Source organism: Thunnus albacares, chromosome 9 (genome assembly GCF_914725855.1).
Source record: "Thunnus albacares chromosome 9, fThuAlb1.1, whole genome shotgun sequence".
NCBI lineage: Eukaryota > Metazoa > Chordata > Actinopteri > Scombriformes > Scombridae > Thunnus > Thunnus albacares.
The window spans coordinates 7,937,503-7,960,434 of record NC_058114.1 but is presented as its reverse complement, the minus strand read 5'-3'; the positions used below and the strand labels follow the sequence as shown (position 1 = coordinate 7,960,434).

Genomic DNA, 22,932 nt, shown 5'->3' with positions numbered 1-22,932 from the left:
TCAACTTTATAGTTGGAGGTTGCAGTTTGTGATTTTGTTGAATTGTATGAGACAGCTGCTGTAATACACTGCATAGTTTTAGGCAGATGTACATATAACAGCGGACAGTGAGACAATGACCAGAGTAGAAATCATCACCTAGAGAACTTGAAAATATATCTAATTTATTTCATTTATCTGTAAACATGTACAAAATCATTGTAAACATATCCAGCATATTTCATTTTGCACCACAGATCATTTGATATACAGAGTTTTAAATTGGTTTTCAGCAACAGCAGAAACAAAAATACTATATAACACTATAAAATATTTAAAAGTAATAAAGAAGACTAACAGTGATGGACATGATTCACATTACAAACAGTGGAGGAAGGGCATGTTCGCTGTGTAATATAATGTTACACAAAGATTTGGTTTCCCATTTGTTTGCTGCTCACAAATCTAATCTGTAATCAAGAATCATGTGGAGGAACATACAGAATGTTGTGCCGATGAATGAAAAATAAAATGATGCACATGATGATATATAAACATAAACATAAATATGTTTGTGTTGTATGTTTACATACAACACAAACATGTGATGAACGTTAATATACTGTAAGAACATGAGAACATAAAGCACTTAATGAAGGTGCACTGTAGCTGTTAATACACCAGGCGATGACGGTGTTACTGTCAAGTTACGCCTGGTAATAAGATCAGTCAGCTAATCAATGACGCCAAAGAGAAAAGGTTTGTGTTTGCTGTGAATTTTGTCACAAGCGGATCTTTGCAGCATTTCTGCTCTACATTTCATGAAGAAATTTGCCTTCAGAAAACGTTGTGATCAGTTGATCAACTGATTATTATTATCTACAGTCTGTCTAGTATCCCTGAGCACATCCATCTGCTCGGGGGTCTGATCCTGCCCACAGCACCCTCGCTGGACGATCAGCTTGATTGACAGATGGGTTCCACCAATCCCCCACTGTAATGATCTGTCCCCGCCCAAACCGAGACCTCTTGTGGCCTGTGAGTACGAATGAAAAAATACATTAAAAACATGACTGAGCTTATTAAACTGCCCGATCTTTTATCTGTCTGTAACTGTTATACAAAGTAAACCAAATACTTAAAGTTACATTAGCATGCTAAGTTATTGAGTTGTGAAGGTTACATGAATAAACTGACACAACGTGATAGAAATAACATAAACTCACTGTTAAATAGCCTACAAACTATACAGATACAATATGAGATATGATTTTTTTTTTTTTAAAAAAGGATAATGAAAGACTAATTAATTCCTGAGTGACAAAGAAACATCTTGAGTTACTGGACATCACAGTAATATTTTAAAATATTGCATCAATATTATAAATTAGATAAAATAACTCACAATAAGTTCTTATCACTGTAAAGTCACTTAATGCTACAAGATACTGTTAAAAGTACCTGCTCTTTTAAATCTTACAATAAATTTAACATGTATAACTGAGAGGATGAAGGTAGTAGTTAAGCAATGAGGAAGATACACTGGGTTTTTTTTTTTTTATCGATTGATGATCAGTTAGATATTTGGTTCCTTAAATTTGATTTGCTTGTTAATGATTCTCAAATTTAACTTAACAAACGTAACTTAAACATAAAAAAGAGGTAGTTGGGAATTTTTGCTTTGTGTTTTTCTGTTGCTGAAACCTTAAAATAAATCAAAGTATTATCAAGAAACAATTCCAGGAATTAAGAGCTTTATAATAAATGTATTTTAATTCTGCACTGCATCATTGATACGTCATCAAAGCATTATTTTTGAGACAAGCTTTTCCTTTAACCATGAGGAATGGAAGCTATAAGCGTCTTCACTGCGTCTGACACTCTGTGCTACTGATCTGGATTTCACTGGGGATTTGCTCCGTCACACAAAGGGAGATTCTTTTTGTTTTTCAAAGCAGCAGATGGTGGAGGGACCGAAACACTGATGGTAAAATCCCTCACAACATGTTCATGCTCTTCATAAAAGCCAGAGTGCAATCAAACTCACTGATAATGATGCCAGGGAGGGGAAGAGGAACAAGTGAAAACATCCTGTTTGCAACAGGAAGCAACAGAGTTTATAGGAACTATGATCTACCTTTGATTTGAGATAGTCAAATCTCAAATCAAAAGGTACAGTTGTTTCAGCCATGGTCTCATTTGGTTAAGGTAAATACTGAGACAATATATAACAAGTATTTGAACATATTAAAGTAGGTTACATGTAGCTCCTACATATATCACAATATGTTGTAAAAAAAAAAAAAAAAAGATGGAATAAAAGAAAAACATGTACTGCAGGTGCATGAGTGCAACTCTTTCAAAGTGATTCACAAGGAGGTTTTGGTCTTTTGGATTCAAACTGTAATTTGACTTTGGTACATTTAATTAAGCATGAAATCAAGTCTAGCTGTTGTAAACAGGACAGATAATGAAGATCTAGAAAGATAGATAATATGTCTGGAGTCATTTTACTTTTTTATCTCTTTTTTTTTGTTAGTTTTCAAATTTTGCTTTATGAATGAATGAATGAATAAGACAGTGATCTACTAGTGGTTGTAAAAACATGATGCAGCCACTACAGTAACTGGGATGCATTACATAAAAGTTACCTGTGACTGGCCAGTTGACTTTGTGGCCTCGCCTTCTCAGCGCCTCGGCTACTTCCTGGTCGATCCCCTCCTCCAGATTAACCAACCACTCGTCAGCTAGACAGAGACGACCAATCAGAATACAATTTTGATTTTAAAAAGTCCTTCACATGAATATGGGACATAAGATGTGTTGTTTCACAAAATTCCCATAATTCTGACCACGTATTCAACAGCATATAATGTGATCCGACACCAGAACAAACTTATGAGCTGTATCCTATTAATGATGAGGTATAGAGCTACAGTACATCTTTTATAGAAACAAACTATACACTTTTTATGATTTTTTGTAAAGGTAGTGTTTCTGTAATATGCTATGAGACAGGTTTACTAATGCTTCAGTTGCTTCTGTTAACTGCTGAACTGCATAACATGACTGTATTCTCTACAGGGAGAGATACAGGCAGGGAGCCTGAAAGCTGAGCTCATTGTTATATAAAGTAATTATAAGTAAATACTAATCACATTTGCATCAACACACTATTTTCTGTATGGGAACCTATCAGGGAATCAGTTGTATGATTTGCTTTACTGAGAGTATCATGACGGATTGATTTCCTCTGTAATAATGACAACTTTAAAACCTTAAGGATACTGATTTTTTTAAATGTTCAATGTTGTATTTTCTGTTTAATGTATGTTATGATAGCACAGATGCAAAGCATATAAAATATAGTACGAGGAAGTTAAATGAATGTCACAATGACTCATTTCATCTCACAACAGAGAGTACTGTATCCTGCCATACAGTAGTTTGACTAAACACACATAAATATTAATTATTAATCAAGCAATGATGTTTTATGTAACAGTATGTGTGTGTGTGTGTGTGTGTGTGTGTGTGTGTGTGTGTGTGTGTGTGTGTGTGTGTGTGTGTGTGAGGAAGCAGGGCATACCTTTGTGGTCATACTGTACAAAGACTCTCGGAGCATCCAGAGCCTGTTGAGGATTCATCCCAAACTCCAACATGTTCAACAACACCTAAACACACCAGCAACATCTGTTATGTTACGAATCACACTCATAAGACTGAACCATCAGTAAAACGTAGTATGTTTTGAGTCATTTTGAATACTTTTCTGTGACTAAAAATGAATATAATCCCTAAATCGGTACACCCAAAAGGTTCAATCATGCAGAAGTCAGTGTTTTCAAATACTATTTATCCAAAGTCTGATCTGGTCTGACTATAAAATAACCAACAGCAACTTATTTACACATTGACAAATCAAAAAAGAGATGTTATAAATTTTAAAAAAACTGTGTTTGGGGCATATTTTACATACTTTATCTGAAAGTTTCTGCACTCTTGATTACTACATACCTGGATGTGTCCTTGTGGCTGCATAAAAGCCCCCATCACCCCCAGTGCAGCGAGGAGTTGTGGTTTTTGTGATTTGGAATCAGAGTCAGTGAGGAGTGCAGGTATTATAGTGTGATATGGTCGTTTCCCACCAGCAACACAGTTAACGTGGTTACGATGCAGAGAAAAGCTGGCACCACGATTCTGTCAAAGGAGAAAAAGAGATTTCATGAATATGTTTTCACGTCTTTTTTCTTTTCGTAGTGCTTCGGATATTAAACTCATGACATATTACTACAGCAGCATGTCTCTATAGATCCATGACCATCATAAATATTTTGTGATTAACACCTGACACATACTTACATACACAAAACAGAAGCGCACACATTTATTCCTGATGTTGTAAGGTTACCATGCAAAACAGGATCATAAAACATCACAATTTGCATTATGTCTGGTGTTTTACATGACCTTTTTGTCTTCACCTAAAGGCACCTTTAGACTGTGCAACAACAACGATTGTGTAAGTTTATTGCATGTCACGTTGTACGAGACACCTGTGACAATCTGTGTCAGACTGTACGATATCAACTGTGCACTCAATGCGTGATGAATCGTAGCGCTACGATGTTAACAGAAGAAAGTATACAAGAGCAGACGCGTGTCATCAGCTCGGCTCATGAGTCACACACACTTCTTTTTCGTTTCACCTCCATCGTTTCGATTTTTGTGTTAATTAAGGAGAACTAGTGTTTTCCCCCTAAACCGTGTTGAAAAAACTGCACTATTTGCATTCTGTATCATTTCATGTTGTATTCTGATTGGTTTGTTTCTAGATGTGCGTCATAGCAGCAGTAAGAATTCGGTCTGAATTGTCTGATACTGGCAGAATTTTGCCTCAGGTTGTTTTTGGTCAACAAAGCTCCAAATCGGTCGTCGGTTGACGTGTTTCACAGCGTGATTTAAATGAAAAGACCAAAGATTTCACCGTGTTTCTCTCACAATTGTCAACTTTCGTCTCAGACAGCCCAAAACTGCTTAGTATTGCTGCTCATCTAATAACTATAAAAACCTGCTTTTCCAGTCAAGATAAGATAAGTCAGCATCAGACTGGACTTTAATTCTTAATTTGTAGTGACTGGACAACTTGTGAGTTTTACATACCTATCGTTACCCCACTTGCACACACACACACACACACACACACACACACACACACTCTTTCTAACCTGTAGTGAGAATCCACAGTCCTTTGGGACCAGCCCGCTCCCAAAGCCCATGTAGGTGCTGTTGACAAATGAACAGGCGTTCCCCTGACTGTCAATCACACAGAAATAGACTGTGTCACTTCCTGTCATCAGGCCGGGCTCCACTCCTTCCATGGTCCTATGAACAAACACATACAAGCAATCAACAATTAAAAACACAAATAACTAATGGGGAAAAATGTAATTCATGAAGTCCTCTGTCTGATTTCTTTCTACAAAATTTGACTTTACGTACTTATACTACTAATGTTTTACTGTACTGAAGGGTTTAACCTCCTCCTGAGTGATTTCTCACAGTGTATAATAACTACAGTGGCCCTAACTGCCAACCTCAAACTTCTGAATCACTAGCTATCACTTTGATCATCTTTATAACTGCGTTCTTTCACGCTGGATTAGTGCATGTAAACACAGGTTTTATAGTAACCAAGTTACTGCAGTGAATGTACTGTAAACATGATGTGTAATTTTTATCCTCAATGTTATTTCACCCAGTTACCTGGGCCCCGTTTCAGAAAGCGGGATAAGTGAAAACTGAGACGAGGGAAACTTTTCAGTTCCAGAAGGAGAGCTAACTTAAACTCTGGGTCGGTTACCATGGTAACTGACTCTCTCTTTCTCCTCCCTCTTACAGAGCCAGACACGCTGTTTCATTTTCCTCATTCATTCAGTCCATATCAAAGCTCGTCAAAATGCTGGTTGGATATTAGTTTAGTTACTCTTTCTAAAGTCACCGCTTTTATGTGCATCAGTCGTTTCCTTGAACAGCGCTTTTTGCCTTCACATGAAAATATTACACAGTGTGAATTCAGCCTAAGCTCAAAACAAACCTATGCATGTCCTTCTGTTATAACACTGTGACTCACAAGACAGCTGTTAAAGCAGCTCCTGCACTGAAATCTTTATTGCACCTAATGTGTAAACTCAGTTTAAATCTAAAAAAAAATCAATATGAAGCCTCAGACACGTGGGATCAATGAATAATTAACTCCATCACTCATGATGTGATTGGTCGCACTGATGAAACATCTTTCCTATGATATTGGAGATTATATGTTAATATTTCTGAGCAGCATCACTGAATGCTGTTGAGCCAAGATACAAATATGTCTAAAATTTTTAAATCTACTGTATTTTAACCTCAATGCCTTTTATTACTGGATCATACTGTGAGGTCATGTCTCTATATCTTTGATCTATATATTTTTTAAATATTTACTTTATTTCTTATCTTCATTTGCTGCCTCCTGTGTTTTGTCTCCCATCAGATTAAAGCTGAACAAATATATATAAAATGTAATATCGGCTACAGCCTGATACACAGTCAGATCCCACTTTATCATCATTAAGGAAATGTAAGTCTGGTAAATGATGAACTAATAGACAACACTGAATAAAAATTAATTGTGTTAACATATTAACACTTTTCCTGCTCTGACTCAGACTCTTAAAGATAAATGTGCACTGTCTGTATACACATGCATTAATATCTCTATGTCCACTGGATTAAAATGGAGGCTCTGCCTTTTATTTACCTGTTGCCGTGGTGAATCGTAGTATCGGAGCTCCATCGATGATGGCTTTTTTCATTAATCACACACTTAACTCAGAGTGAACATACTCAGAGATGATTGAACTGACTCTGATCAGCTGTTCTGGAGCCGAGAACTCGGAGTTTCCCACCTCGGGGTTCATCAGTTCAGGGTTCATGGTTAGACTCAGAGTTTGTTGAACCTGCTATCTGAAACAGGCCTCTGGTTTATTATGTGTATGTAAACATTGTTTGACTGTGAAAACGCCCTTGACAGACAATGATTTTCAGCTGAGGGGTCCAATTAGAGTCCGATTCACTCTTAGTTAAGGGTTGGTGGTATAGTAGGAATATTTTTTGTATTTGTGTGTGTTGTCTAATGCAGTGACATGCTACTCAACTTTTAGGAAATGAGAATATATTTGATATGTTTTACTACAGTATATATGTGTCTTTGTGCTCACATACAGGGATCATTCTGTTGTTTTATACTTTTATAGTCTATTTGTATTTGTCTTACAGCTGATAAGGACCTAAAGTTCAAAGTCTACAGTAATGACCAGTGACTAGATCATGATGCCAAAATAGATACACGCACACCCCACACACACACACACACACACACACACACACACACACACACACACATACACATACACATACACACACACACACACACACACACACTGACACGCAGAGCAGACAGAGCAGCAGAGGAGGGATGAGGCCTGAAGGGATGAACATCGGGGGGATGTAAAAGTCTACAGTCCTATCTAAAGTCAACAGAGCATGGCTGGTACATACTGGTACTAACAGATAGACACACACACACACACACACACACAGACACACACAGAGACACACACCTATCCATGCTGATGTGCTGGGCTCGCTGGTGGCTGTAGCTCTTGTCCAGTAAGGTTTGCAGAGGGATAGTCACATGGTCTGGGTCACCCAGGTAACGCAGAGCATCTGTTAGTGCCAGACGAACAGCATCCACCAAAACATGGATGTAGTCAGAGCTGTTATGGCCTAAAGCTGCACCACACACACACACACACACACACACGCGCACACACACACACACACACACACACACACACACACACACACACACACACACACACACACACACACACACACACAGAAAGATGCTTGAATTTTCAGAGCTTCCAGAGATTTGTACAAATTAGATGTTTTCATGTGCGTGACTAAACATTTATTTAATTGTCTTTTTTTACCTCCTCGAAAGAGTAGAGGATGAGATAGCAGCAATTCAGACATACTGTATACACAGTATATAATAAATAAATATGCATATAAATAACATTATAATTACATATATAAATACATTTTATGTTATTCATTGGACATAATTTTGTTTAATTTCAACGCTCACTATGTCTCTTTAATTGACATTTTTTCAGTTTCTTCCTTATCTGACTTGCTGCCACTACAGATATTTTTTTGATATTTGCAGGATTTATTCCTTCAGCAGTTAAATAGAAAAACTAGAAAACCCATTACAAAGTTTTACTTCTGACAGCTCTGATTCTTTTCGATCAAACAGCATATTTGATTAAGTTTGCTGAAGCTGTTGTTGACCCTATATTTACCCTTTATTTATAGCCTATATAGTCTCAGCTGCTGCATACTGAAGTATGTATCACATCAATTTGCATGAGCCATAAGATTTTCCCTGGAAAAACCCAGCAGATACCAGATGTTTACAATACAGACTATTTACATTAAAATGTCACACATCAATACTATATCTGCCATAAACTCATCCTTACCACCAACACATGACTGGCTGATTGTTACTGTGATATAATAATGTTTAAATTTCCCTCTTTAAGTATTAAAGAAAAGTATTCAAAAGCACGAGGAGACTGTTTTTTTTTCTGTAAACACTTTAGTCTGATCAAAAGATAAATTAGACTAAAATGCCTAATGTCATGAGATAATGAGAGTTGTTATGACTATATTTTCAAAGTCGTGGGGAATGTAATGGGACAAATGGACTTGGACAAGGCTCAGTAGGAGATCACATACTGTACTACTGTCTTTAAAGGGTCAGTTCACCCAAATTAAATATTTCTGATTGTAATATTTTTACACTTGGCTTCCTGGTACATGTTCCTAGCCATGCAGATTTGTGGTTTTATGTGCCCAGGTTTTGAAATACAATAGGATTTAGTTGAATTTAGCTTATAGGTGGTTAGCTATTTCTTTATATTTTTTAAACCAAACTTTTGACCCATTTCACGTGGTGTTTTAAGCAACACAAATTCACCTCCATTATATTAAAGTGGGGGCTGAAGTTTCAGAGGTGAATAGCTCAAATTCTCAGCACATAAACTTTCTGGGTTGAGTAATAAAATATGTTTTGAGGTTGTTTTTTTTTTTTTTTTTGTGAATAACGCTTTATTTCTATGAAGTGATATTTGCTTCATCCACATCTCCAGAAAGAGCTCTAAGCTGCTCTGCTGGTTAGTGGCTTCAGTGTATCGGTGGCTACCTTTGAGAGGAAAGTTCTCCAGGATGTTGAGCAGCAGCAGAGCAGCCAGTCCCTGACTGTTGGGAGGAGGCTCCCACAGACGCACACCCTGCACACACAATGGAGTCATTCACTCTGCTGACCATGTTATTAAAACACAGATACAATCTAAATCTAAATTCGCTGACCTCACCTTGTACTCTGTGCTTAAGGGGGTGACGACCTCGCTGTTGTGGCCGCTGAGGTCGTCCAGGGTCATGACTCCTCCGTGTTGGTTGATGACATCGACAACGGCTTGCGCCACTCTGCCCTGGTAGAAAGCTGGCTTACCATGCTCACCCAGCTCCTATCAACACATGAGTCCATTAATGTCACAATCAATCACTCAACTGCTCAGTTAATCAACCTATTAGAGAGTTTGTCTCTTTGCATTCTATCTGTCCATCCACAGCTTTTACAGGGGATGTATCATGCACATTTCCAGGTCTATATTCATATTCTGGGGCTCTACTGGAATATCTTTGCATGATTTACAATTCAAAAAACTCTTTATTAATCTTATACTGCCCCTCTATGCAGCCCTCAGTTCAGCCTCTGTTTGAAACAGGTTGTTTTAGTTCTGGAGGCTATGTAAACAAACAATAGTAGTAGGATTTCACTTCTTTTTCTCGCTCTTTACTCAAAATGGAAACTTTTCAAATACATCCATACATGTTCGAGCCTGAATCCGATCAGAAATATGCAAGTGGACAATACAAACAACCTGTGGGACAACCTTAGCAACAATCTCAGCAACAAAGGACGGCCGTTTGTGGCATGCACGAACAATCTCATATCACCACAAGGAGGAAGTACAGGTAACTGAAGCCTGGGATTTTGAATTGCAGGAAGCATTTTTACATACATTTACCTCAGGTTTTGGAACTTTGACCATATTTAACATAGACATCCAACATCATAACAGTATAAAAATAACAGAAAATCACAAAACCTTGATATGTCACCTTTAAAAATGCCATTAAAAACTCAAAAACATAAAAAAAACATGTTGGTTTGCATGATGTAATGCCACACGAGTGTAGAGTTTGAAAGCTATGTGGATGACGTGTCCACTATTGTAAACATCTACTAGTCCAATCAATGTTATAAAATGAACAGGAGGGTGTGTTTGACTGTGTGATTTTGCACCACAAGAATGTAAGACACACCGTCATCACTGAGGAATGACCTTTATGATACCATGGAAACCATCCATCAATGAGGCTGAGGTCACTTCTATTGTTTTTACTGTCTTAGGAACACAAGCGTGTGGGTGTGTGTGTGTGTGTGTGTGGGTAGGGGGTTGTCAGGGGCGTACTTGGCTGTGTTCCTGCATTATTGCACGACTATGACTGAGTGTGTGATGCATTAATGAAGTAGAAAATCAATCAGTGCATGACTATTTAACAAAGCACACAGTCAGTCTCGTTACTTTGGTGATGACACACACACACACACACACTCACACACGCAAACAATGGGGTCAGCCACAGCACCACTGATGTCTCAAAGACGGGAAACTGCTGAATGAGCATGGTTTTATGAATATTACATTGTCCACATACACACATTCATATTCAGGGACAGGAAACGCGGGGACTTGTAAAATATGTGCCACCTCAGTCAAAAATGACTTCAGAGTTTTAGCATAACATGTAAATTATATTTCAAAGAATACTGCATATAATGATAACAATAATGTATAGATTAGCGCCGTTTAAAACAGCTTTACAAAGTGCTTTACATGGGGAAAACAAAATTAAAACAAATGAGCAACACAATTAAATAAAATCCAGCAAATAAAGGTATAGGGAATAAAATTTAATAAAATATCCAAAATGTAATAAAATAAGATAAAAACAGCAAAATAAACAAATAAAACATAAAATTCAGTAGAACTGGAAACATAAAACTTTGGACTAATATTAATAAAAGGCTTTTTAAAAAGATATGTTTTAAGAAGTGATTTAAAACATGTAATTGATTCTGCGAGTTCACTGTGTCCTCTGTCCATTTTTTACTATCACTTCTATTGTTGGGTTTTTCAGTTTACAATATTTTCAGTGTAGTCATTGCTCTATTTTTAAGTATTTTTATTCTAAGTAATATAATATAATTTCCTTCTAATTTCCATCTTCATCTTCATCCCTACTTCTTTCCTTTTCCCCAGTTCCTCCTCCCTCCTTCTCCCCTCTTCTGACCATATCACCTTCTCTATGAACTCCAGATCATCCCTTTTGTCTTCCTCTTTGTTCCCCCCTTTTAAAGTTGTTCCTTCTTCGCCCACCCCTGCACAATCTATATTCCTCCCTCTATCTTCTTGTTTTCTTTCCATATTGAGTCCAACAAGCTAAGGGCTTCAGGGTTAATTACCCAGCATACCCCCTGGGTGTTCATCCAAGGTCATCCCATACAAAAGGCTAAGTGAACTTTGGAAAAAGCAAACAAAACCTCTGGAAGGACTTGACACAAGCAGAGGGATTTTTCTTGGGTTCTACATTGTTCTGTTTCCTTCAGGTTTAAGTTCAAGGGGAAAAAAATTGGCCCAGTGCTCCTCACATGACCTACGAACATCTGTGTTTTCTGTTGTTGTTGTTGTTTTGGTTTTTTTGCATTTTACTTTCGAGTATTTACCTTCAGAGTTCGAGCAAGAGCGGGATTTCTGAATACTTGTCCACGTTTGGGCGCGTGACCATCAATGAGCAGGTCTCGGCCTAGTTGCTTCCCAGCATCTCGCAGGACCTCTACCCAATGTGCCCAGTGGTGAGCTGTTACCTCGGCAACAGGAAACCCCACCTCAGCCAGCTCCACCGCCCCGCTCAGTACCTCCTGCAAGGACAGCTGGGGAAACAGGCAGAGGAAACACATTGCTATTACCTCATAGGAAACCTCACTGAGCAGGAAGTGTTAGTCATTGTTTTGGTAAGAAATATGTGTAGACTAAAACTGGTTTGTAGTTTCCTGTGACGGTTTTCCAGAGATTTGTTTTCATCAATCTGTATGAGTAAGAAGATACTGAAGAGTTGTTTATTTTGAGATGGGAAATATTCCTTATAAAAACTTCTACTTCAGATTTAGAGGGACTGACTGACAGAGCTGGGACTTCCCAATATTTTAAATAACTGAACAGTAATCTGCTCTCAAACTCACATGATCCACATATGAGTAATACTATTACATTTTAAGCATTCATGTCCAACAGCAAAACCTCTAAAGCATGGACGTGCCATTTCACACTGATGATCTAGTGTATGACATTAGTACTGCCAATGCATCTATTTAATCAGTATCCCAGCGTCTGATTGCATTTATTTTAAGAAGAAAAATATCATCAAACAACAACATTAACTTCAAGTGGTTAGACTGAATCTGTCCTTTAAACTTTTACAGGTTAAGATTAATAAGATTAATACTACGTATAGTATGACAATGTACATGAAAAGCTGTATTGGAAAATATAAATGAAAGAAAAACAGTTTGGATTATTTTTTTAAAGATTGTGTTTTACCACTGACTATAAAGGAAACAATACATTTTACAACCTTGTAACACATTAGCATTCATTTTAAAACAGGAGCTTAAATTATGAGCACAGGCAGCATCTAAACCCTGAGACATTTCATAAGATCCCCTCCATGTTTAGCGTTTTTTTGTTAAGTCTGACCAACAAATACATTTTTCACATTTTGATTTTTCCCTACCATAGACCGCTATGTTACTGCTGTTTTGACCAAATATAGGAAATATCCACAGAGCCCAATGACATATTTGTCCACTCCTTGTTTATAACTCCTAGATTCACCTTCAACACCACTGTTTACACACACAAGGGTCTTCTTCCTTGGGTGTTTGTGTGTGTTAATATGGATACTTTTGCAGTTTACACTTAAGTTGTTTATGTAATGTAAATGACTATATTAGCTAGCATTTTGGCTACCCAAGTGTTGCATAAAACACACCTGCACACACACACACACACAGTCAAACCTTGTGACTACCAAACAGCTCTACGGTATCACACCAGCACGCAGGAGCCCCTGGCACTGTAACATTCAAAGCATCAGACGGTGAAGGAGGGGCCTCGGCACTGTAACCACGTCCCTCAAGGAAATCCAGGGTCTGAGCTCTGGGCAAGCGACCACTGAGGACACAGAGAGACGCTCAGGTATTCATTCTGTATGATGGAGACAAGAACAGAAGCATGAGAGGAGTCTCTACCTGCCATTAATTCCTTTGATCTCTCCAGTGTTTCCGTTGTAGAACAGGCAGAAGGCGTCTCCACCGGGACCAGTGCTGCATGGTTCTGTTACTGCCAGCGCCGCTGCTATGGCAACCGCAGCATCTGCTGCATTACCCCCACGCTTTAGGGTGTCTGGACAAAAACACAAAGTCATGACTGATTGATGTGCTTGAATCATTAAATCATGAATACACCTTACTATTGTATTTGTATGTTTTATCCAATTTACTGCAAATTCTGCATACTTCACAATATTGTAGTTTTTGTCATTTTCAACTGTATACGATAGTTTTCTTTTTACCTTCCTCTCATCACCCAAATCACAAACACAACATATGTTTCTAACTCACCCCTAATAGTGTTTAAATAGTTTTGGTTTTACTTTCCCATTTTTTTCTTATGCCTCCACAAAATCAGAATCACAAAAATGTGATGGGATACTTTCTCGGGAGGTTGTCATCTTGCTGCCGTGTGTTCAGACAGGACGCGAAGCAAAAGAGCGCGGCGCTTGAGCGAAACATTTGCGCGTATCACGGGGCTTTATGAATCTGCTTCATTAACGTACAGAGATGACAGGAGTCTCTGATGACTTCTAAGTTCAGTCAGAAGCTGAACTGAACACAAACACACAGACACGGTCGGTGCGTCTGTTGCTAGCTAGCTCACAGCTGATGTACAGTTGGTATTTTGGTTGTTTGGGGCGAATAAACACCAGCGGTCGAACTCGCGCGACAGGCGAAAACTCGCTTCGCGGTCTGTCTGAGCCACAGTTACATTCTAGATCTCCATGGCAACTGTTTCCACTCACCCAGTCCAATATTTGAAGCCAACGACTGGCTGGACGCCACACAGCCGTGTAAACATACCACAGGTGACCGACGGGAGGAGAAGGTCAAGTCGGTATCCATCCCGCTTTAACTACTAGTGACTGTTGGCAACAACACGGCAAAATACCGGGACAAAATAAAACCGCATTGGACTTTCAACTTCCGATCGGTTAATCATGCATCGATTGAGTATGGCTGAACCAGGGACGGCAGCAGATGACAGATTACATCGATGTATGCTTATGTTAGTTAAAGTTTTCCACACAGGGATAAAATGATTCCTCTCAAATTCTAATCGTTTTAATGGTGGTTCCTTGATAAATCTGAGGGTCAAAGTTCATTCTTGACCTTTGAAACAGCAGCTGAAAAAAACAGTCTCATCACAAGGTACGTTAGTGGTTGCTGTGGGGCTTTCTATCATACCACATGATCTTCATCAGCAGATGGAGTTTGCCCAATTGTCTGGACACTTTAGGAACTTCTCATCTATATGATTCAAGCTGTTAGATGTGAATGATGTGCTGTGTGTGGAGGCATATCACATCAACTTTCGGCTACATTTTCAGTTGATATATTGAAAACTGAAATAATCTCAGTCCTGGAACCTATATTATTTTATTGAAGGCTGGTATTTATTTCCATTTTTTCTTTATGTTAAGTTAAGTCAAGAGGGATCATGACAGGATGAGCCAATTGTCACATGAAACATCTTGTAGTTTGTCATATTACTCTTGTTGCTGTCCCTGTGAAACACGTATAAACACTTTTTATGGAGAAACATCTCTATGGGTGTGAGTTCCTGAAAGATTAACAAATATAAATGACGGATTAATGAGACTGTAATAGCATAAAATAAAACATAACCACAAGCACTGTTGTGTTTTGATGTCTGAAATTCTTATATTCTCATAAATCCATTAACTTAAGTTCTCATAATAATACAATCCAGTAAGTTTAGGATTGATAGCAGCAGTATTCAGAGAGCAAACCCTCTATTTGAAGTCAAAATGTAGTTCAATTTCAAGTTTTTTGGCCATTATATCTATCAAAAATATAGATGAAAAGAGACTGACAAAGCATATACAACAGAGTAAGAATGTGTCTGTAAGGTTTTTAATAGTCTAACGTCCTAAAGGAAGTAGTAGTTGTAGGCCTCATTAATAACTGAAAAATGACACGAGAGACCAGGATCCAATCCAGAGCAATTTAATCAAATAGTCAATATATTAATGACTCATTTGGGTGTGTTTGTCATTTTAACCGCATGATGAGCAAATAGCATTATAAACTTTTCAAAGTTAATGATTTTTTTTTTATGGATTCCTCATATTAACTCAATCTTACAGGATGCACATGTTACAACTAAAGACAGGTGACAAATTAAAGAAAAAAACTGGTACGGGCCCGAAAGCTTGACCCATACAGTGAGGGGATCCGATGGCTTTGTTATGCTGTGGGGGGAAGTTTGTTGATACATATCAATACAGAATTGTTCAGAGTGATCGCCTTTATCCTGTGATGAAACATTTATGTCCTGATGGGAGTGGTCTCTTCCAGGATGACAATGCCCCCATTCATAGGGCACGAGTGGTCACTGAATGGTTTTATGAAAAGTATGAAAATGATGTATCATATGCTATGGCCACATCCCAGTCACCAGATCTCAACCCGATTGAACACCTATGGGAGAATACCTAAAAACACCTTATCAAGACACTTTATGTTGGTTTTTCCTTTAATTTAAGTCTGTACGTCATTATTAGCCCAATTAGTGGTAAATTGATTGTTATTAGATACACCAAGAGTTGAACTACAGATTAGACAATCCTAAATGATGAAGAAACTCTTCCTGTTACTCACTAAACCTGTGGTAGGTTCACATCAGCCACATCAGCCCCACGATATCGACCAACTGTCTGTCACTTCCAGCTCTGTCTCCACGTACACAAAACACATGGTAGAACATTAACCACTGTATCTTCACTGGTGTTTCTGTGTGCACACACGGGTATGTAATCCTACATTAATGGCTCAGTGTCTGTTTGCATGCGGCCACAAACTTGTGTATGTGTGGTTGTACGCGCACGTGGGTGTGTGTGTGTGTGTGTGATATCCTGCTATATTACAGCTGGCTGCTGTAAAAGTGAAGCAGTGACATCACACAGTGAGACAGGGGGGCTACAATATAAAGGCTCAAATGCAGCATCAACAATCCTCAGACACAGGACAGGTGAGGTAGACAGGATCATCTAGAAGGTTTGGTAAAGTGGGCAGCTTTTTGGAGAAATAACCAAGCAAAAATAGGTGTAGGGAGAAATTTAGCTATAGGTAGGGCCAACAGGTGTACTGTTATTCTCCAGTGTATTGATTTTTTAACGGCTGACCAGCTTGGTAAGCAGACAAAGACTGGACCAGACTGAATCCTGACCTTCAGTTTTAGAAGCCAGATCCTTGTTTTTGTCGGTTTAGTTTAGTTTTTTAATTCCGTCCTTTTGAAGAATCACCTTAAGTGGAGTTTTGAAGTCCACGAGATACTTCTCTAACCCCAAGAGTTGTTTTTTTTTGATCAAGCATCAGTGTCAGAATGTGTTCAGGCAACTTTGCCAAGTGTCTGGGGATCACTCTGATACCTCTGTCGATTGTGTGTGTGCTGTGCAATGTCCTGCTCTTCTTTCCTGGTGGAAAGGCTGGGGACACCGAACACATCACAGAAGAAGTGTGGTACTTTGGAGGCATTTTTGGATCTGGATTGTTCGTGAGTATATGTAAAAATTACAACACTGGAGTATGTACACTGCATGATATCAGCTGTATTTATCATCACAGGAGATATTTTTTTCTAATTTTATATCTCGTGACCATAGCACATGAATGCTAATTCTAATATGCACATTCACAAATACAGTAAATTAAAAACCACCTGATGAAAATTCATGCTTAAAGTATTGCGCCACCTGTAATAGTTAATGATCTTGTCTGCAAGCTAGTTCACATTAGAAATATTAGAAATGCAACAAAATATATCATAGAAATGTTTTTGTTTTGTTTTTTTATGTATGAAGCTGTTTAGACTTTTTGTGTTTATAGCATCTTTCAAATTATTCTGATGGCATATTTGCAGAAAAAAAATGAACTTATCCTGGTGAAAACTAATGCAGCTTAAAACAATGAGTAGATAATGAACTCTACTGTATATTCTAAAGATTATGGTAGGACATTTTACTTGCACACACTAGAGGAAGAAAGAATTCATCATCTGCTCAACTGTTTCTATCTGTGTGTGTGTGTGTGTGTGTGTGTGTGTGTGTGTGTGCGTGCGTGCGTGCGTGTGTTTGAACTTGGGGTGGGCAATAGATGATTTTCCCAGCTATGGTCTTCCTGGGTCTGAAGAACAATGACTGCTGCGGTTGCTGTGGCAACGGAAGCTGTGGGCGGAGATTTGCGGTGAGGGGGTGTTTTTTTTTTCTTTTGTTTTCTCACCATAATGAAATGATTATTTACAGCAGCACAAAAGTTGGGCAAGAGTTCAAATTTGGCTCACGAAGACTAGAATGGGTCCCAAAATGACTGCGGAATGTGGTGTCGCAGCGTAGGGTAAGTTTGCCTAACAGCCCAACAATTTGGAGTGATACTTCAGTACAATTTAACTGCTACACCTGAAGTTCAGAAATGCAGGTCATCCACAAAGACTTTTTTTCTGTATATATCCTTTTGAGGAAAAAAAAAACAGAAAAACAAACACACACAATCAAAAATAATGCCAAAAGGACAAATTTGAGCCATTAGAGCCAATACTCTGTATATACAACAGCTACTCAGATTTGTATATGAATGTACATGCATTAAGGACTCCAGAGCAGGACAAAAACATTTTTTTTGTTTGGACACCTCACTGTTAAATTCATTAATGGTTTAATGTGTATTGGATATTGTCACATAGAACTGAATTAGGGCTGCAACTAATGATTATTTTCATTATTGTTATTTTGTTTGGTCTATAAAATGTCACAAAATAGTGGAAAATGTTGATCACTGTTTCCCAAAGCCCAAGATGACATCCTCAAATGTCCTCTTTTGTCCCGACCAACAGTCCACAACCCAAAGATATTCAGTTTACTGCCATAGAAGACTAAAGAAACCAGAAATATTCACATCTTAGAAGCTGAAATCTGAGAATTTGGACCTTTTTTTTGCTTAAAACGTCTAATCAATTATCAAAATATTTAGCGATTGATTTAATAGTTGGCAGCCAATCATTGCAGCTTCAATGTGATTATTGTGATTAGTCGTTATTTTCAGTATTTTATTGGTGTTCGTTTTGAATAGAAAACAGGAGAAAATCTGATTTAAGAAAATATAATTCAAGTGGAAATCTAATTATAAAAATCTGCTTGCTGTGCACATTTTTCTTTTTTTTTTAGGGACTCTGGTGCACAATCAGTATCTTATTTTAATTTTTAACACATTTTTCTTTTTCAATTCTATTACTCGGAACTATGCCAGCCACTACACCAAGACACTTTGAGCCAATCTATTTAGAAATATTGGTATTTTTTGTGAGAAGGGGTAAAAAATGAATATAACGAGCCTCATGAATGGCCTAACAAAAAAATCAGACAGGCACATTCAGATTTGCAGGGTGTTAAGACACTGCTGTGTTTTTATTTTACCCATTTGTCCCTGTGGATCTAATATATGTCACCTGTTAACTGTAACTGTTTCCACACTCGATGGAAAGCAAACACAATGACACAGTACACACCCATCCTGATTTACACAGCAATAAATGGCTGCACACACACACACACACACACACACATACACACTGAATATACTCACACAAATTGATGAGATTTCAATCACTGTAACAAGACCTTCCTCTGATGGGAGTTTCACATGACTCTCTCGCACAGAGCTTGTATTGTGCTGGTGCGGACACACATATTGATCGATAATTCAGGAATGTGTAGGTGTGAGAGTGTGTGTGGGGTCCAGGAAAGAATCGGCAAACAAAAGTTTGTCAGATCACTCCACACACACACACACACACACACACACACCATCTCAGTATCTCTGTGTTGGACGTGCTGCGTTCATGACCCCCAGCCTGGTGTCTCCACACCAAGAGAATAACTTCATTGTTGTCATTGTTTAAGAAGTTAAAAGTGAGATTGCAAAAAGGTATTGATTCCCAATATGAGTAACTGCTCAATCCTTCCTTCCCTCTCTCTCTCTCTCTCTCTCTCTCTCTCTCTCTGTAGATGCTGAGCTCCATACTGTTTGCAGCTGTGGGTGTTTTGGGGGCCGGTTACTCCGTCATAGTTTCTTCTATTGCTATTAGCCACGGACCTTTGTGTCTGTTTAAAAACGGGTCAAAGACTGAGTGGAACTATCCCTTCTCCCATGGGTGAGACCGTGAGACACACAAATCTAAGACATTTCAAAGAAATTCATTGTTATTTTAAATTACACGTATAACCATGAATGAAATGATGGAGATGGTTTCTTTCAACCTGAAAAAATTCAGTCACATTAACAGTAGATTGGAGATAATACATCTTATTTGTTTCTAATAAACGGTTCATAAAATAATGTCCACAAAAGCATTTTATCATTGAAAGATGTAAAGACTCAAATTACAAAAAAGTATATTTTTTTAATTTAACTCCACCCCGATACAATGGAGGCGAATGGAATTCCATTTGTGGTGCTTAACAGACTGAGAGAATGAAATTCAGTGATGACGTCTCCTTCCAGGAACAGTGTCCCTGCTAATCCACAGACCAAGGCTGGATTACCAACCAGGCAAACTCCTCTGGGACCCCCCAGACCCTCAGGAGTCCTGAGGGCTTCACCTTCAGGCAATTAGATTGTGGTAGTTTGATTCATTTATAATGTCTGGTGATACTGTATCCACCACTAAAGCAAAATATCAAATTTATGACATAGGGACATAGTGACACCTACATTATTACATAATCTTGAGGTCCCGTCATCAAGAGGGACCCTAAATATAAATCTAAAAAATATTTTTTTTGGGGCAGCACAAATGAAATTCCATTCTCTTCTAGTAGAGGCAGAAATCTTTTGTATGTGTAATCTGGGTCAGCCGACCCCTTAAACTGTTAAAAAAGCAAATACTAACACTCTTGAAGAAATGGAACTGTTTTTATTGATGTTGTAGTTATCAAATTAAAGCATCTACAGACACAAACCTGCTGTTTTTATCTCACCCTCCCACTCCAGCAACTACCTGGACGACCAAGAATCCTGGTCGAAGTGCATAGAGCCACCCAATATAGTGCACTGGCATGTCTCCCTGTTCCTTGTGCTGCTGATCATGGGTATAATCCAGGCGGTGCTGTGTGCTGTGCAGGTGGTGAATGGCCTGCTGGGAGCTCTGTGTGGAGACTGCTGTACCTGCTGTGAACAGGTCAGTATCTGCTCTGAGATGAGAATGGTTCACTTCAGTTCAGAGTCTAAAAGAGGAATTTGTAGGAGGATCTGAATTCAATCCAAATGTTTGATATATACAATAATTATTATTAATATACTTATTTATTATTAGCAGTAGCCTATTCAGTGACTAAACTATACTAAAAACAGTCATAAAAGAAACACAGGTGAGGAAAGATAATTGACTGTGAGATAAATGTTTTATTGTTTGTAACATTTATTTTTCTGCTGCCTTTGCCAGATCTCTCTTAGATCTCTCAATTAGACGTTTACCTGGTTAAATAAAGGAAAAGACAAACACTATGCTAAAGCAAACAATAAATTATATTAGGGAAATATACAGAAATAAGCTTGTTGTTGTATGCTCGCCAAAACAGTTAAAATTCTAATTAATATATTGCATATTGACCATTTAATTCCAGATTTGATAGATTTGGTTTGTAATCTTCAATTAGCTGAGAAGAACTCATTACTCGGGGTCCAGTGAATTATGTAACTGCTTACCGATTGAGGATTTGTGTTTGCAAACAGAGATGGATTACATTTTTGTGATTAAATCACATTAAGATGTTAATAATTCTGTTTGTCTTTCAGAACAATAGAACTGTCTGAGCACTTCCTGCGGCTGTGAGAACCTGAGGATGGCTCTTCTTCCTGTGTTTATTCCAGTTTTAGGAGGACGGCAGTTTCTTGCTTTATGCTACGATTATACATTTTGGCATAAGAGCTTATTGATTGCAGTGTGTGAATTAGCTAACAAAGCTGGTGAAATGATAGAGCTCGGGTTTAAAGGGATACTCATTTACTCTCTTGCAAACACTAATCACTCCATCTTCTCATTATTAGATCTGAATGTTAGATTAGATTAGATTGATTTTCCTCTCGCTGTGTTTGTTTGTATCTCTTGCATTTTTAGTGACTTCAGTGAACTCATTAAATCAATAAATATAGATTCTATTTTTGATATACATATGAAAAGCAGATGGGATAGGGCCATGATATTTATGTGTTATGTTTTAATATCTAGACAAACATAAACAAACCTGTTGGCAAAATATACAATTTTCTGACTATCAAGATGTTGAGTCTCTCTATTGAGGTAAGAAACTATTTCCTGTTGCATGACTGCCCCCTGTTGCGCATTTCGGTGTTGTGTGTAAGTCTGAAGGGGTTCGAAGACTGTGAGACAGTTTTAATATGCCTCTGTGTGATAAAGTTCCTGTACCAACACCATCAATAAAATCTTACATCTTGTATATCTGTGTGAAAAAGGTTCATATTAGTGATACTGACACAGCAATGAATTTCACTAGTTATCTATAGTTTTAAACAAATGTGTTGTAACGTATTTCCACTCCAAACTATTGTCTCAGTTAGTGGGGTTATTGAAAGATTTTGTTCATATCTGGGTGTGCCACAAGATAATATTTTACACTGATATTATTTTAAAACATCAATGAGAATGCATGTGACTACCACTGGGATTTTGCACTTCTCTTTTATATACTCTTTCATAGTGTATGTGGGCTTTCTTATATGGTACTAACTTGTCTGATGCGTTATTAAAGAATATATATATCTGGAAGACTGTATTTTACTGATGTAATCTTTGCTAAGCATTGTAAAGAAAAAAAAGAGAAATTGCAGCATTGTGAACAGCAGAAAAAATGAAATAAAGCTCAGAGAATTCTGGACTTCTTGTGAATTTTTATCCTTTTTTTTCACCAGCCCTGATTCACCTGAATTTGGAGGGTGTTACGATACTAACCAAGATCTGACAGACAGATTCATTATGAAATCAGTCATTGTCAGGCTTTTGTGTATAGTGTTCTACTCCAATCAATACATCAGTGAATAAAATTAGATTTATAACCTGTGATGGTGTCATGATGGAGCCATTTCTGTTGTGATAATTGTTGTCAGATTTGTGATGATGTAATTAAAGGTGCATCTGCTGCATCAAACACGACACTACTCCTGACTACATCTATTTCACTTGCTAAAGTTTATTATTACATTTGGTTTGAATAAGAATATGGGTCCCATTTTAAAGCAGCACTATTACTAAAATGCTCTTTTTACTTCAGAGTCTC

The 22,932-nt window shown here is 37.8% G+C and overlaps 2 protein-coding genes across 3 annotated transcripts; one reads left to right on the top strand and one right to left on the bottom strand.

Annotated features, from left to right (window-relative positions):
* Window positions 1–152: 152 nt before the first annotated feature.
* LOC122988602 (glutathione hydrolase-like YwrD proenzyme) lies at window positions 153–15,231 on the bottom strand. Of its 2 annotated transcripts, none has more exons than XM_044361039.1 (12): window positions 14,365–15,231; window positions 13,535–13,688; window positions 13,304–13,457; window positions 11,951–12,157; window positions 9,471–9,623; window positions 9,299–9,386; window positions 7,644–7,749; window positions 5,208–5,364; window positions 3,997–4,179; window positions 3,569–3,653; window positions 2,631–2,726; window positions 153–1,015 (listed from the first exon to the last, which is right to left on the bottom strand). In XM_044361039.1, exons 1-12 carry the CDS (start codon window positions 14,462–14,464, stop codon window positions 870–872), a joined length of 1,629 nt encoding a protein of 542 aa, XP_044216974.1. In that variant the 5' UTR covers window positions 14,465–15,231; the 3' UTR covers window positions 153–869. The 2 variants fall into 2 exon arrangements, with proteins under 2 accessions (XP_044216974.1, XP_044216973.1); XM_044361038.1 differs by having other exon boundaries at window positions 7,644–7,815; window positions 14,365–15,229.
* Window positions 15,232–16,034: 803 nt separating this feature from the next.
* On the top strand, window positions 16,035–22,095 carry tm4sf4 (transmembrane 4 L six family member 4). Its single transcript, XM_044361043.1, has 5 exons — window positions 16,035–17,138; window positions 17,738–17,827; window positions 19,645–19,790; window positions 20,630–20,816; window positions 21,434–22,095. Exons 1-5 carry the CDS (start codon window positions 16,968–16,970, stop codon window positions 21,449–21,451), a joined length of 612 nt encoding a protein of 203 aa, XP_044216978.1. The 5' UTR covers window positions 16,035–16,967; the 3' UTR covers window positions 21,452–22,095.
* Window positions 22,096–22,932: the final 837 nt, after the last annotated feature.

Coding starts and splice junctions, on each gene's coding strand:
- LOC122988602 (XM_044361038.1), bottom strand. CDS start 14,464: ATGGATACCGACTTGACCTTCTCCTCCCGTCGGTCACCTGTGGTATGT. Junction 13,689..14,364: donor GGCTTCAAATATTGGACTGG/GTGAGTGGAAAC, acceptor GTTTTTGTCCAG/ACACCCTAAAGCGTGGGGGT. Junction 13,458..13,534: donor ATCAAAGGAATTAATGGCAG/GTAGAGACTCCT, acceptor CTGTGTCCTCAG/TGGTCGCTTGCCCAGAGCTC.
- tm4sf4 (XM_044361043.1), top strand. CDS start 16,968: ATGTGTTCAGGCAACTTTGCCAAGTGTCTGGGGATCACTCTGATACCT. Junction 17,139..17,737: donor TTTTTGGATCTGGATTGTTC/GTGAGTATATGT, acceptor GGTGGGCAATAG/ATGATTTTCCCAGCTATGGT. Junction 17,828..19,644: donor GCTGTGGGCGGAGATTTGCG/GTGAGGGGGTGT, acceptor CTCTCTCTGTAG/ATGCTGAGCTCCATACTGTT.